We start from the raw sequence: 13,103 nt of genomic DNA, 5'->3' as shown, positions 1-13,103 counted from the left end.
GGGGAGGCGGCTGGGGATTGAGAGGGTCTGATGAATCCCTTGCGAAGGTTTGTCTCTATGAATTCCCTGAGAGCTTCTTGCTCTGGTTCAGTCAGGGAGTAGAGATGCCCTCGCGGGATCGGGGCCCCCTCCACCAAGTCAATGGCACAGTCATAAGGTCTATGTGGGGGTAATTTTTCGGCTTCTTTCTCATTGAATACATCCCAATACTCGGAGTACTTCTTTGGCAAGGTGATGATGGGCTCGGTGTCCGTGGCATGGCAGACCTTGGCTACGAGGCAATGGTTTTGGCAGTACGGTGAAGCAAACTGCAGTTCTCTGTTGGACCAGGAGATGTTAGGGTCGTGGAGAGTCAGCCATGGAATTCCCAAAATCACAGGGAAATGGGGAACCTCGGTAACAAAGAAGGAAATCTCTTCCATATGTTCCCTTATCCACATCCTGGTGGGTTCCGACCACTGACTTACGGGGCCCGTCTTGAGGGGGCGGCCGTCTATGGCTTGCACCACACGGGCATTCTTGAAATCATGATATTGTAATCCCAGAGAGTCGGCATACTCTCTATCAATGAAATTGTTGGTAGCTCCAGAGTCTATCATGGCGTGGATCATGACGGGTCCCCTTTTTGCTGACCATAATGTGACCACGAGAAGGAACAGGACCCCGGTTGGCGGCTCTTGAATGGATTTTTTGACCGGGTTGGCGAGCCTCTCTACACCCGGTCGTTGGCTTCCCCCGCCGGCTGTGTGCCAGTCGGCTCAGACGCCTTCGTCTCCGTGGAGGACGCCGCCGCAAGACGGGCGGCAGGCTTCCCTTTGGCTGGGCACTCTCTGGCGAAGTGGCCCCCGTTCCCGCAGTACCAACAGAGGTTTAAGCGTTGACGACGGGCCTTCTCGGCGGCATCTAGTCTGGGACGCACATTGCCCAACTGCATCGGCACCTCCTCGCCTCCTCTGGGGTATGGGGTTGGCGGTGGGGGTCTCCACACTGGACGTGGCTGAACGCTGGCGGGAGCGGGGGGTTTTGCCCCGGCTCTACTGCCCTGGCCTCGAACCCACTGTTTCCTGTTGGCAATCATGACTTCAGCCCGTAAACATTGATCAATGAGTGCCTCGAGGGTCTGGGGAGGATCCACCTTGGAGATTTCTTCCAGCATTTCAATGTTGAGACCCTCCCGGAATTGTCCTCTGAGGGCTACATCGTTCCAGCCGGTGTTGTGGGCCAGCACTCGGAACTCGGCTATATACTGAGACATAGGTCTGTCTCCTTGGAAAAGGCGACGGAGTTTGTGACCGGCTGCCTCCAAATTGTCCTCGATTCCCCAAGTCTCCTTGAGGTGGTCCAAGAAGTGTTGCGCTGATCTTAGGTGTGGAGAGGCTTGGTCGAACAGTGCCGTCGCCCAATTGGCCGCTGGCCCGTCTAGAAGACTGTAAACCCACGCCACTTTGATGTCTTCTTGGGGAAACTCGGCATCACGGGCCTCTAGATAAGCTTGACATTGGCGACGGAAAACATGAACCTTAGAAGCTTCTCCAGTAAACTTGGTAGGCAACGCCATGGCCGGGAGGCGGATTCCGCGCTCCCGCAAGCCCTTTATTTCTCCATCCTGGGCGTTGAGTCTGTCGCGGATGCGATCCACTTCGTCCTTGCTGATGGTGTAGCTCAGTGGCTGCCCACCGGGCACGGTTCCGGTAGACATTCTGGCCGAGGTTAATTGGTGCTTAGGGTGGCGGAGTCAAACTGTCACGACCCAGGCTACAGAGCACCAATAACCATACGCAGAGGCCAGATTCTATCTAATATCTTTATTAAGGAAATATATAAAGTTAGTAAAAGCAAATGTAAAAGATAGTCCAGAAGCAGACCTTTCAGGAAAGGTCAAAATTAGTCCAAAGAAATAATGTCCAATATGAAATATTAAGGTCCAAAGTTGTAATCCAATAACCGAAACACTCACTTTGACAAGCAAAGTGAGGGGAGATGACAAGGTCCTTTAGTCCATGAAACTTGAGCGAGGCTAGGAAATAACTTGATACTTGAAACAAGGCTTAAAACGTGGAACAAGGTAACTAGGAACAAGAACAAGGTCCGTGGAATAACTTGGTAAAATCCGTGGAACAAGGCAAGGATTGGTCCTGGGAAACAAGGCAAAGTCCGTAGATAAACAAAGGCTGGGAAGCGAGGCGAAGGCTGGATAGCAAGGCAAGGCTTGAGCAGGAGCGAGGCTTGGATCGGAGCGCGCTGTCCAGACACAACTCGCTCCGTAGGCTGACGAATTGACTCCGCGAAGTTACTACGCGGGCAAAACACCTATATAGAGTCTAACTTTCCCACCGAAGCAGTTCTCTGGGAATCAGAAACGAAAGCTAAACTCTGAGACCAGATGTTAAACTCCTTAAAGATTCTCACGAGAAGCAGTCTTAATTGGCTACATTCTTAGCTGCAATTCTTGCACTCCTGCGCGAAGCTGAATCCAAACTTCTCTGTTGTTTACAAAACTCCCGGCGCAAGAACACGGGAGAAGTAGGCTCTGGGCTTGTTTGACATACTTCTGGGAGACAACTTTCTTGCAGGTGCAAGGTCCCCAGATCTGCCTGGGAAAGATCTGGCTGAGAGGAATCCAGTTCAGACTGGGAAGGTAAAAAACCCAAGTTTTCATCTTCATCAGGAATTACCATGTCCTGAGCAGGACTACAAGGCCCATGGGTCATCACAGAACCTCTGATTACACTCTGGAGCAGCATATTACATTGCCAAACATATCTTACTATCAGAAAGTTCTTCCTAATGTTTATGTAGAATCTTTTTCCTGCAGCTTGAATCTATTGCCCTATTCCCTAGCCCAGGGGTCCCCAAACTAAGGCCCGGGGGCCGGATGCGGCCCCCCGAGGTCATTTACCTGGCCCCCGCTCTCAGTTTTATAATATAAAATATTGTATATACATATAATATTGATAATATTATAATGTAATACAATATAACACTAATAATACCATAGAATAATATTAATTATACATTCTATATTACATATAATATTACTAATAATATTACAGTATAGTGGTATAGTTCAATATAGTAATATATAATGCTAATATTGTGCTATGGTAATAATATAATATATATGTACATATAATTTGTAAGCCACTCTGAGTCCCCTTTTGGGGTGAGAAGGGTGTGATACAAATGTAGTAAATAAATGCAGTAAATAAATAATAAATAAATACATTTTAGACTTAGGCTCGCCCAAAGTCTGAAATGACTTGAAGGCACACAACAACAACAACAACAACAATCCTAATTAACTTGACTATCTCATTGGCCAGAAGCAGGAGCACACTTCCCATTGAAATCCTGATAAATGTATGTTGGGATAAAATTGTTTTTATTTTTAAATATTGCATTGTTCTTTCATTGTTCTTGATGTTGTTGTTGTTTTTGCACTACAAATAAGACATGTGCAGTGTGCATCGGAATTTGTTTGTATTTTTTTTTTCAAATGATAATCCGGCCCCTCAACAGTCTGAAGGATTATGGACCGGCCCTCGGCTTAAAAAGTTTGAGGACCCCTGCCCTAGCCTCTAGAACACCAAAAAACAAAAACAAAAAAACCAAAAAAAACCAAGCTTACCTTTTCAATATGGCATTCTTTCAAATATTTAAACATGGCTATAATGTTTCTTCTCAACTTTCCCTTCCCCAAGCTACATGTTCCTAACTTGCTAAGCCGCTCCTCCTAGGGTTTGGTTTCCAGCCTTTTGACCATTTTGGTTGCCCTCCTCTGGACATGTTTCCAACTTGCTAATATCCTTCTTGAATTGTGGCACCCAGGACTGGACACAGTATTCCAGGAGAAGTCTAACCAGCAATGAACAGGATGGGACTATGTACTTTATCACATCAAGAATTCTAAAGCATTGGCTCTCATTTTCACTCATGATATTCCATCATCCAAGTCATAGATAAAGATGTTGAATAGCATTGTGCCCAGGACAGAGCACTCTGGCCACCCAGTACTCACTTCCTTCAGGATGAAGAGGAGCTATGGGTAAGCACCCTTTGGGTTTGGTTAACAAGTTTTCAATCCATCTAACAGTAGCATGCTAGCCCACATTTTACCAGCTTCTTTGCAAAAATGTCATGGATGTCAGGCTGATTGGTAATAATTGTTTGGGTCCTTTCCCTCCTCATTTTTGGAATGGGACAACATTTGCCTTCTTTCACTCTGCTGGAACTTCAAATATTCAAGAATTCTCAAGGATGATGGTCAGAAGCTCTAAAATTACTACTGCAAGTTCTTTTAATACCCTTGGATGTTCTTGGAAACTTGAATTCATTTAGACTAACCAAATATTACTGTACCGCCTTGCTACATATTCTGTGCTAAATTTCCCTTACTGCATTCTCTGTTCTATTATCCCCAAGTTGAGCACTGTTTACCTTTAGGGAGAAGACAGAGGCAAAGTAGGTATTAACTAGTTGTGTTTTTTCTCTGTCTCCTGATAGCATTTTGCCATCACCTGTATGCAGTGGCCTGACCATTTCCTGTTTCCAACCTCTGTGTGTTGCAACCCATCCATTGCTAGTAGCCCAACTTCATTAAACTTTAGACCATAGTCCAGGAAGACAAATAATTTCAAATAGCTTCCTGCATGCTAAAAGGATAGCAGAGCCTGTTCCTGAAATGATTGTATCATGTAGCAGTAATTACTATTGCTGTGACTGAGCTCAAGATCCATTGGCCACTTATCTTCAAAGAGAGCATCATTCAAAATCTACTTGATTTGGCATTTACTATTAGACCTTGAGATCCTGATTTCGGGCTACTTACCACCAAGGCAGACTGAGCCTGCTGCTATTCTTTGAGGCTGCCTGATCCACTGACTACTTATCTTTTCATTGCCAATCTAATGTCGAGGTAATCTAAAGTTGGCAATATGCCTTGATATTGAAAGCTTGATTCTCTGATATCTACCACAGTTCATTTCTCCAGAAAAAAACCCAGAGAAACAGTTTGGACTCCTCTTAAGTCAAAAAACCGTGCTGTCTGGTTTGTAGAATGAGAATTTGAGCATCTTAAGGAACATATATAAAATGGATAACTTCCAATTGGATTTGACTTGAAATTATTGAGACTTTTCCCAATAAATTGTAATAAACCTGCAACTACTTTATGTGCATTCTCTAGATATGTGAACAAAATTTAAAAGAAGAGAATAACGTATATGCATTCAGGAGAAAATCCCCATTGCAATCAAATAATCTATAATTTACCTCAAGTGCCTTCTGAATTTTTTCCAGGCTTGCATTGTTGCTCTGCATCATTTCAAGAACTCCCACAGCTGTAGTGGCCCTGAGTGCATTTGGACGCTCTTCTGTACGTTTCATGATTTCCTTCCATTTATTATCAACTTGAGAGAAAAGACCTGCTTCTCCTGGAAGCTGTCTGTTTGAATTGTAATTATTTAGGAAACAATATGTCAAAATATCTCTGATTCATAAGTTATAGAAGATTTGTCCTTACTTTTACATGCTAATACAGTAGAGTCTCACTTATCCAAGCCTCGTTTATCCAAGCCTCTGGATAATCCAAGCCATTTTTGTCGTCAATGTTTTCAATATATCGTGATATTTTGGTGCTAAATTCATAAATACAGTAATTACAACATAACATTACTGCGTATTGAACTATTTTTTCTGTCAAATTTGTTGAATAACATGAAGTTTTGGTGCTTAATTTGTAAAATCATAACCTAATTTGATGTTTAATAGGCTTTCCCTTAATCCCTCCTTATTATCCAAGATATTCGCTTGTACAAGCTTCTGCTGGCCCGTTTAGCTTGGATAAGTGAGACTCTACTGTACTGCTAATGCAAAAACTGGCAAAACTTATTGACTCGAGTATAAGCCGAGGGTGGGAAATGCAGCTGCTACTGGTACATTTCAAAAATAAAAATTGTCTCTGCTTCTTTCTTTCCTTCATTCCTTCCTGCTCGCTTTGCTATCTCTTTCTCTGTACTGGGCCTGGTTCTGTCCAACATCTTTATTAATGACTCAGACCTTACTAATGCCATGACCCTTTAATACAGTTCCTCATGTTGTGGTGACCCCCAACCATAAAATTATTTTTATTGCTATTTCATAACACATTTTGCTACTGTTATGAATCATAACGTAAACATCTGATATGCAGGATCTATTTTCATTGTTACACACTGAACTTAATTACAGTATACTGATTAATTACTAAACAATATGTAATGATAATAATGGGGATAAGTGGAGGGAGGAGAGAGTGAAGGAAGGAGTTAAACAAGAAGGGAGAAGGAGCCATAGAAGAAAGAGAGAAGCTGTGAAGGGAGGGAGGAGGGGAGGGAAGAAGGAAAAGAAGGAGAAGGAGGGAAGAGAGGGAGGGAGGGAAAGAAAGGGAGAAGGAAGGGACAAAAGGAAGAAAGAAAGGAAGGAGAGTAAGGAGAAGGAAGGAGGAAGGGAGGAAGGGAAGAAAGGAGGAAAAGGGAGGAAGGAATGAGTAGGAATGGAAGGAAAGAAAGAAAGGGAGGAAAGAGAGGGAGGGAGGAAGGAAATGAAGGAAGGAAGGGAGGAAGGAAGGAAAGAAAGGAGGGAAGGGAGGGAGGGAGAGAAGGGAGGGAAAGAAGGAGATGTAGGAGGGAAAGGAGGGAGGGGAGAGAAGGGGAGGGGGGAAAGGAAGGGGGGAGGGAGGGAAGGAAAGAAAGAAGGGAAGGAAGGAGAAGGAAAGAAAGGGAGGAAAGGAAGGGAGGGAAGGAAAGAAAGAAAGGAAGAGAGGGAGGGAGAAAGGAAGGAGGAAAGAAATACATGGCCCTCATTATGTCTCCTCTCATCCTTCTCTTCTGCAGGCTAAATATGCCCAGCTCTTCAAGCAGCTCCTCATAGGGTTTATTCTTCAGATCATTAATCATTTTAGTCACCCTCATCTGGATACTTTCCAGCTTGTCAACATATCCCTTCCATTGCAGTGCCCAAAATTAGAAACAGTATTCCAGGGGTAGCATAACTTCCCTGGATCTAGACTCGATACTCCTAGAATCAGGCTGTGTCCAATTCTGGGCACCGCAAACAAAAGGAGATGTTGACTGTAATGTGTCCAGAGGAGGGCAACTCAAAGGCTCAAGGGTCTGAAGAACAAGCCCTATGAGGAGCGGCTTAAAGAGCTGGGCATGTTTAGCCTGCAGAAGAGAAGGCTGAGAGGAGACATGATGAGGGCCATGTATCAAGAGGTGAGAGGAAATCCTAAGGAGCAGGCTTCCTTTCTGCTGCCCTGGAAACTAGGGCACAATGGAACGATGGCTTCAAACTACAGGAAAGGAGATTCCACCTGAACATGAGGAAGAACTTCCTCACTGTGAGAGAGAGCAGTGGAACTCTCTGCCCTGGACTGTGGTGGAGGCTCCTCCTTCGGAGGCTTTGAAACAGAGGCTGGATGGTCATCTATTGGGGTGCTTTGAATGCAGTTTTCCTGCTTCTTGGCAGGGGTTGGACTGGATGGCACACAAGTTCTCTTCCAATTCTAAGATTCTATGATTCTATGAAAGAAGGAAAGGCAGGAAGGGAAGAAGGAAAGCAAGGAGAAGGGAAGGAAAGAAGGAAAGGAAGGAGAAGGAAAGGAAGGAAAGAAAGAGAGGAAGGGAAGGAAGGAAGGAAACGGGGAAAGAGGGAGCCTTCACTGTCAAATTAATATAGTTTGACACCACTTCAGCTCCTATGCAATCCTGGGAGTTGTAGCATTACAGCCTTTTCTGCCAAAAGGTTTTCATTACAAGTTCTTAGCAGATCTCTACCAGGTCTTCCGTAAAGCAAATGAGTCTCTATGACTAGTTCTAGACATTGATTTACTTGGTTGCTGTGAGTTTTCCGGGCTGTCTGGCCATGTTCCAGAAGCATTCTCTCCTGACGTTTCGCCCACATCTATGGCAGGCATCCTCAGAGTTGTGAGATCTGTTGGAAACCAGACAAGTGGATTTTATATATCTATGGAATAATGTCCTGGGTGGGAGAAAGAATTCTTGTCTGTTTGAGGCAGGTGTGAATGTTTCAATTGGTCACCTTGATTAGCATTAAGTAGACTTTCAGGTTCAAAGCCTGGCTGCTTCCTGTCTGGGGGAATCCTTTGTTAGGAGGTGTTAGTTGTCCCTGAAGGAAGGGGGGTAGGAATGGAGGAAAGGAAAGGAAAGGAAAGGAAAGGAAGGTGAGAAGGGAGGGAAAGAAAGGAAGGAAGGAAGAGGTAGTAAGAGGGAAGGAGGAAAGGAAGGAAGGAAGGGAAGGAAAGAAAAGGAAGGGAAGGAAAGAAAGGGAAGTGAAGGAAAGGGAAGGAAGGAGGAAAAAGAAGGAAGGAAAGGGAGGGAGGGGAGGGAGGAGGGAAAAGGAGGGAAGATGGAGGAAATGAAAGAAGGAGAAGAAAGGGAAGGGAAGGAAGGAAGGAAAGGAAAGAGGGAAGGAGGGAGGGACGGAAGGAAGGAAGGGAAGAAAGTGGAGAAGGGAAGGAAGGTAATTCACTCAGAAGCACCATCCTGGAGATGGTTCCCCTCCTCCAACTCCGATGCAGCTGCTTCAGTCTCCACCTCTGCCTCTTCCAAGGAGCAAGAGCAGCTCTCTCCAGGCACTGCCTCCGCCCCAATCCCCACGGCAGAGGAGGAGGCAGGCAGGAGGCATCCATCTTACAGGAAGAGGAGGAGGAGGCAAGAAAGGCCAGGGACTGCTGAGAGGGAGAAGGCTGCAGCTGCTTCTCGGTGTTGCTTTTTCCTGCTGCTGGCGGCAGGTGGGCAGGGGAGGGACTTTTAAGAGCCCACCGGCCGTCCTCCTCCTCTTCCTCTACTTCCAAAGCAGCAGCAGCGGTGACAGCACAACGCTCAACCTGCAGCTATGCTGCCGCTGCCGCCGCCGCTGCCACTTCAGAAGCGAGGAAGAGGAGGAAGTACAGGAAGAGGAGGACACTCGCCTTCTGCCAGCAGCACCGCAGAGAAGCAGCAGGAGCCTTCTTCCTCCCCCCCCCCCCCCCCCCCCACATACACACCTTCCTCCTCCTCCCTGCCTCTGGTGCTGCGCTGCTGCCATTGCCTAGCTGGCTGAAGAGGAGGAGGAGGAGGAATGGCGGCAGCGGCTGCGGCATTGGAGCCTCGCCTGTGGGCTCCGTTGCTGCCATGGCCGCAACTCGGCGTCCTCTTCCGGCTGCTGCATGAAGGCGAAGGCTAGGTGACTTCGGAGCCTTTCCTTCAGGCTTCACTGCCCGTTGACTCGAATATAAGCTGAGGCCGGTTTTTTCAGCCACAAAAAAGGGCTGAAAAACTCAGCCTATATTCAAGTATATAGGGTACTTTTGAGAGTCTATTATTTATTTATTTACTTTATTTACTTTATTTATACTCCACCTTTTCCCCCGTGGGGGACTCATGACAGCTAACATTCACACTGTGGTCCCCATTTAAAACAAAGCATATACAAAAATTCTAAAAAAAAAACCCCAATTCAATAGTACTATCTGGATTAGGTTAAAATACAATTAAAATATCCAAAATGTCCAAATGTCCAAATTTCCCTTGAGAAGAGCACTAACAAGGCTTTTCTACACTTGCAAAAAAAAACCCCTACAATCCAGACTCATCCTAAATAGAAGCATGACTGCCCTCATGATGCAAACCAGCTTCCAGCGAGTATTGCATTTTTGTCCTTTAGACTGACTTTGCCCTGCTTTAGAATAGAATAGCTTTATTGTCACTGTATACTGTGCAACAAAATTAAATGCTTTCCTCAGCACACATCACAAAAACAACATATCCATCCCTCCACACTTCATCCACCATTGCACAGCCCCAATGCAATATTAATGTGAAACCATAGAGTTCGATATAGTTATAGCTCTAGGATAAAAACTAGCTTTCAATATGTTTGTCCTTGTCTTTGTCATGCTGTACTGTCTGCCAGATGGTAATAATTCAGAAAAGGAATATGCTGGGTGAAATGGATCCTTAAGAAGGTTCTGAGCTTTCTTAAGGCTGTGGGATTTATAAAGTTCTTCCAAAGAGAGAGCAACTAATGATTCTCTGTGCAGTAGTGGTGACCCTTTGGGGTGCCTTCCTATATGCCACTGTGCAGTTACCAAACCATGCACACTGCAGTAGGTTAGGACACTCTCTATAGCACAATGGTAGGAAGTTTTTTATTCAGTAGTCGGTTCCTTAGAAGTCTTAATACAATCTCTGCTGGATCCTCTCATATGAGTGCCCCAGGTCAGAACCTCCTTAACAGTGACACCCAGGAACTTCAAACTGGCCACTCGCTCCATTTGGTCTCCATTTATGACCAAGGGCTGGATTTCTGGTATGTTCTTTCTGTAGTTCACTATGAGCTCCTTGGTCTTACTGATGTTAAGAACCAGATTATTGCCACTGTACCTTGAGAGCACCTGATCCACCTCATCCCGATAGGCAGACTCATCCCCTTTGGGCAATGCTGGGGGGCACTCAGGAGTTTGCACTCCCAGAAGATCTGAACAACGGCCCTGGATTCAGCACAAATGTGGTGGATCTGAGACTGATCCAGGGCATATTTACAATGTGCTATCCTTTCCAGTGTAGCTAAGCTCTATGATAACTTAGGAGAAAAACAATCAGAAGAAAAGTTCTTGGTCTGTCTCTTGCATTTATTTACAGAGGTCTTTTTTTAAAAAACCAGATTAAGTTTCCCTTTTCACAAAACATTCAAGAGGATTCTCAACAAAGACAAAATTCCCAGTAGTATATTCATATCTAAAAGCTGATATTTCATCTTAACGCACTTTAGCATACCTTTTGATTTCTGGAGCATGAAAAATGGGCTCAAGGTAAATCCAATTCCTTTGACACGTCAGCCATTCTTCCAAAGTACAAGAAAAGAGATTTAACTTACGACCCCAAATATCTACAAGACTCTATTACAGAAAACAGAATAACAACAAAATAAGGAAATGATAGCCAATTGTCCTCTTTTATACAGATTAGCCTAGTGAATAATTCTAATTTATGCACATACACGCTGAATTTCAAATAGACACAGTGCATAATATGTAAAATGGTGGACTGAGATTAAGAAATGAGTCATCCCAGCAATGTTGACTGCTGGGAAGGAAGAAGATAAAAAAGAGAAGATGATTAGGTGGGTGGAGATACACAGACATGTTAAGAGACAGAAATCACAGATAAGAAAAAAAATATAAAGCGAGTTCCTTAAAATTGGTCTAGTCTGGAAGTAACCATATTTTATGACTAAGCACCACACTATCTCCAAATGTCTCCACGATTTTTACCTTAATTGGTCCAACAAAACAAGAACCTTTAATTGTTGAAATTGTCACTTGAGAATCTTCTAACTGAGCAATTAAGTCTTCAGCAGATGAAATAATTAAAGTAGATGATGTTTCAGTACGATACGGCGATAAATGAAAATCAGTTTTGTGCCATAGGTCCATTATCTTTTTTAGCATCATTTCAAGAGTTGTTTCATTGGTAGCTGTTATAGAGACTTCATTAATTTCATTTTTATACTGAAACATCTAAAAGTGAAAAAATCAGAAATATTAATAACATGATAGGTTGCATCCTGACCAAGAAAAAGCCCTAATAAATGTCAGGCTATTCTGAGTCTGTGTTCAGTCATATCTCAAACATATCAAGATCTGTTTTATTTGGCATATGGTGCTGGTGAGTTTTCTTTCCCTTCTCAGATGCTTACTGAACCAGCTTGAAAGCATCTGGATGAGAATCAAGGGAAACGGGACTCAAAAAGATCTTATCGCGGGTGTCTACTACAGACCTCCGAGCCAGGATGAAGAACTTGATGAAGCCTTCTGTCAGCAGTTGACCAAACACACACAAAGAAGAGATATAGTAGTCATGGGCGATTTCAACTATTCTGATATCTGCTGGAAAACAAACTCAGTCAAGAGTACAAAGTCCAACAAATTCCTTGCTTGCCTTGCAGACAATTTTATGGTCCAGAATGTAGAAGAAGTAACAAGGGGATCGGCTACTCTCGATCTCATCTTAACAAATGCGGAGGACCTGATCAATGCAGTCAAAGTGGTTGGATCCTTAGGGGCTTAGCATAGGAATGAGGGAGCAGGAGGGAGCAAGCTTGTTCTGTGCTGCCCTGGAGACTAGGACACAGAACAATGGCTTCAAACTACAGGAAAGGAGAATCCACCTGAACATTAGGAAGAACCTCCTAACTATGAGAGCTGTTCAGCAGTGGACCTCTCTCCCCGGAGTGTGGTGGAGGCTTCTTCTTTGGAGGCTTTTAAGCAGAGGCTGGATGGCCATCTGTCGGGGGTGCTTTGAATGAGATTTTCCTGCTTCTTGCAAGGTGTTGGACTGGATGGCCCATGAAGCCTCTTCCAACTCTATGATTCTGATTCTATGACAGCAGGAAAGCAAAGGCACACCACCAACTATTTTGTCATCGGTGGGAACTGTGCAGTAATATGAGAGAAAGTGAAACAAGTAAGCCAGATAGGAAACTTATCTTTGGCTGTTAGCAAAGGAACCTCCGCCTACCGTAGTTGCAAAAAGTTGCTGATGTATATGCAAAAGGACCAGAACAGGATGCATTAAATGGACCTTTTAAAAAGCCCCACAGTCCTTATAATGATGCATCAGGCCAAAACTGAGCACTTTTATCCAGTATGCACAAGCTTGCATTAGGTAAAGAAAATCTGTTTTAATGAGTAACTGGAGCATACATTTGGCCAATGCATTTGTTCTGTGTAAAGTGAACTGAATAACTAAATCCTATTAACAACTGTCCACTGTGAATGCTCACCACAAAGATTTTGCTTATCATTAACCCACAAAGTGATTCCTAGCATATGGACCTGGCCACCCTGATGCAGAACAGTGCCTAATTTCCACAGCCAGAGAGGGTTGACCAAGTGGAGGCATGTTTAAATTTAAACAGCAATTATTACAAGCACCAATGGGATGCTGCTGCTAACCATTATTTCACACATAACTGTTTAACATATTCTAATATATTCAGCTAAATGTCTAAAATTTGAGACATTTTCACTTGCCCCAAAGTAAAAAAAAAAACTTGTTTCT

At 44.1% G+C, this 13,103-nt stretch overlaps 1 protein-coding gene across 8 annotated transcripts in view; it reads right to left on the bottom strand.

The window, feature by feature from the left end:
* The window catches only part of dnah14 (dynein axonemal heavy chain 14), a 362,578-nt gene that overhangs the window by 223,162 nt on the left and 126,313 nt on the right, over positions 1 to 13,103 (bottom strand). For all 8 annotated transcript variants that reach the window (XM_062972594.1, XM_062972581.1, XM_062972591.1 and 5 more), the window contains 3 exons: positions 11,315 to 11,560; positions 10,818 to 10,939; positions 5,272 to 5,443 (listed from right to left, as the gene is read on the bottom strand). In XM_062972594.1, coding sequence (XP_062828664.1) covers positions 5,272 to 5,443; positions 10,818 to 10,939; positions 11,315 to 11,560 — 540 coding nt within the window. The remainder of the gene's footprint in view (positions 1 to 5,271; positions 5,444 to 10,817; positions 10,940 to 11,314; positions 11,561 to 13,103) is intronic.

The sequence above is a fragment of the Anolis carolinensis genome, chromosome 1 (genome assembly GCF_035594765.1).
Source record: "Anolis carolinensis isolate JA03-04 chromosome 1, rAnoCar3.1.pri, whole genome shotgun sequence".
In the NCBI taxonomy this organism is placed as follows: Eukaryota; Metazoa; Chordata; class Lepidosauria; order Squamata; family Dactyloidae; genus Anolis; species Anolis carolinensis.
Note: the sequence above shows the minus strand (reverse complement) of the source record. Positions and strands in the feature narration are given on the sequence as shown.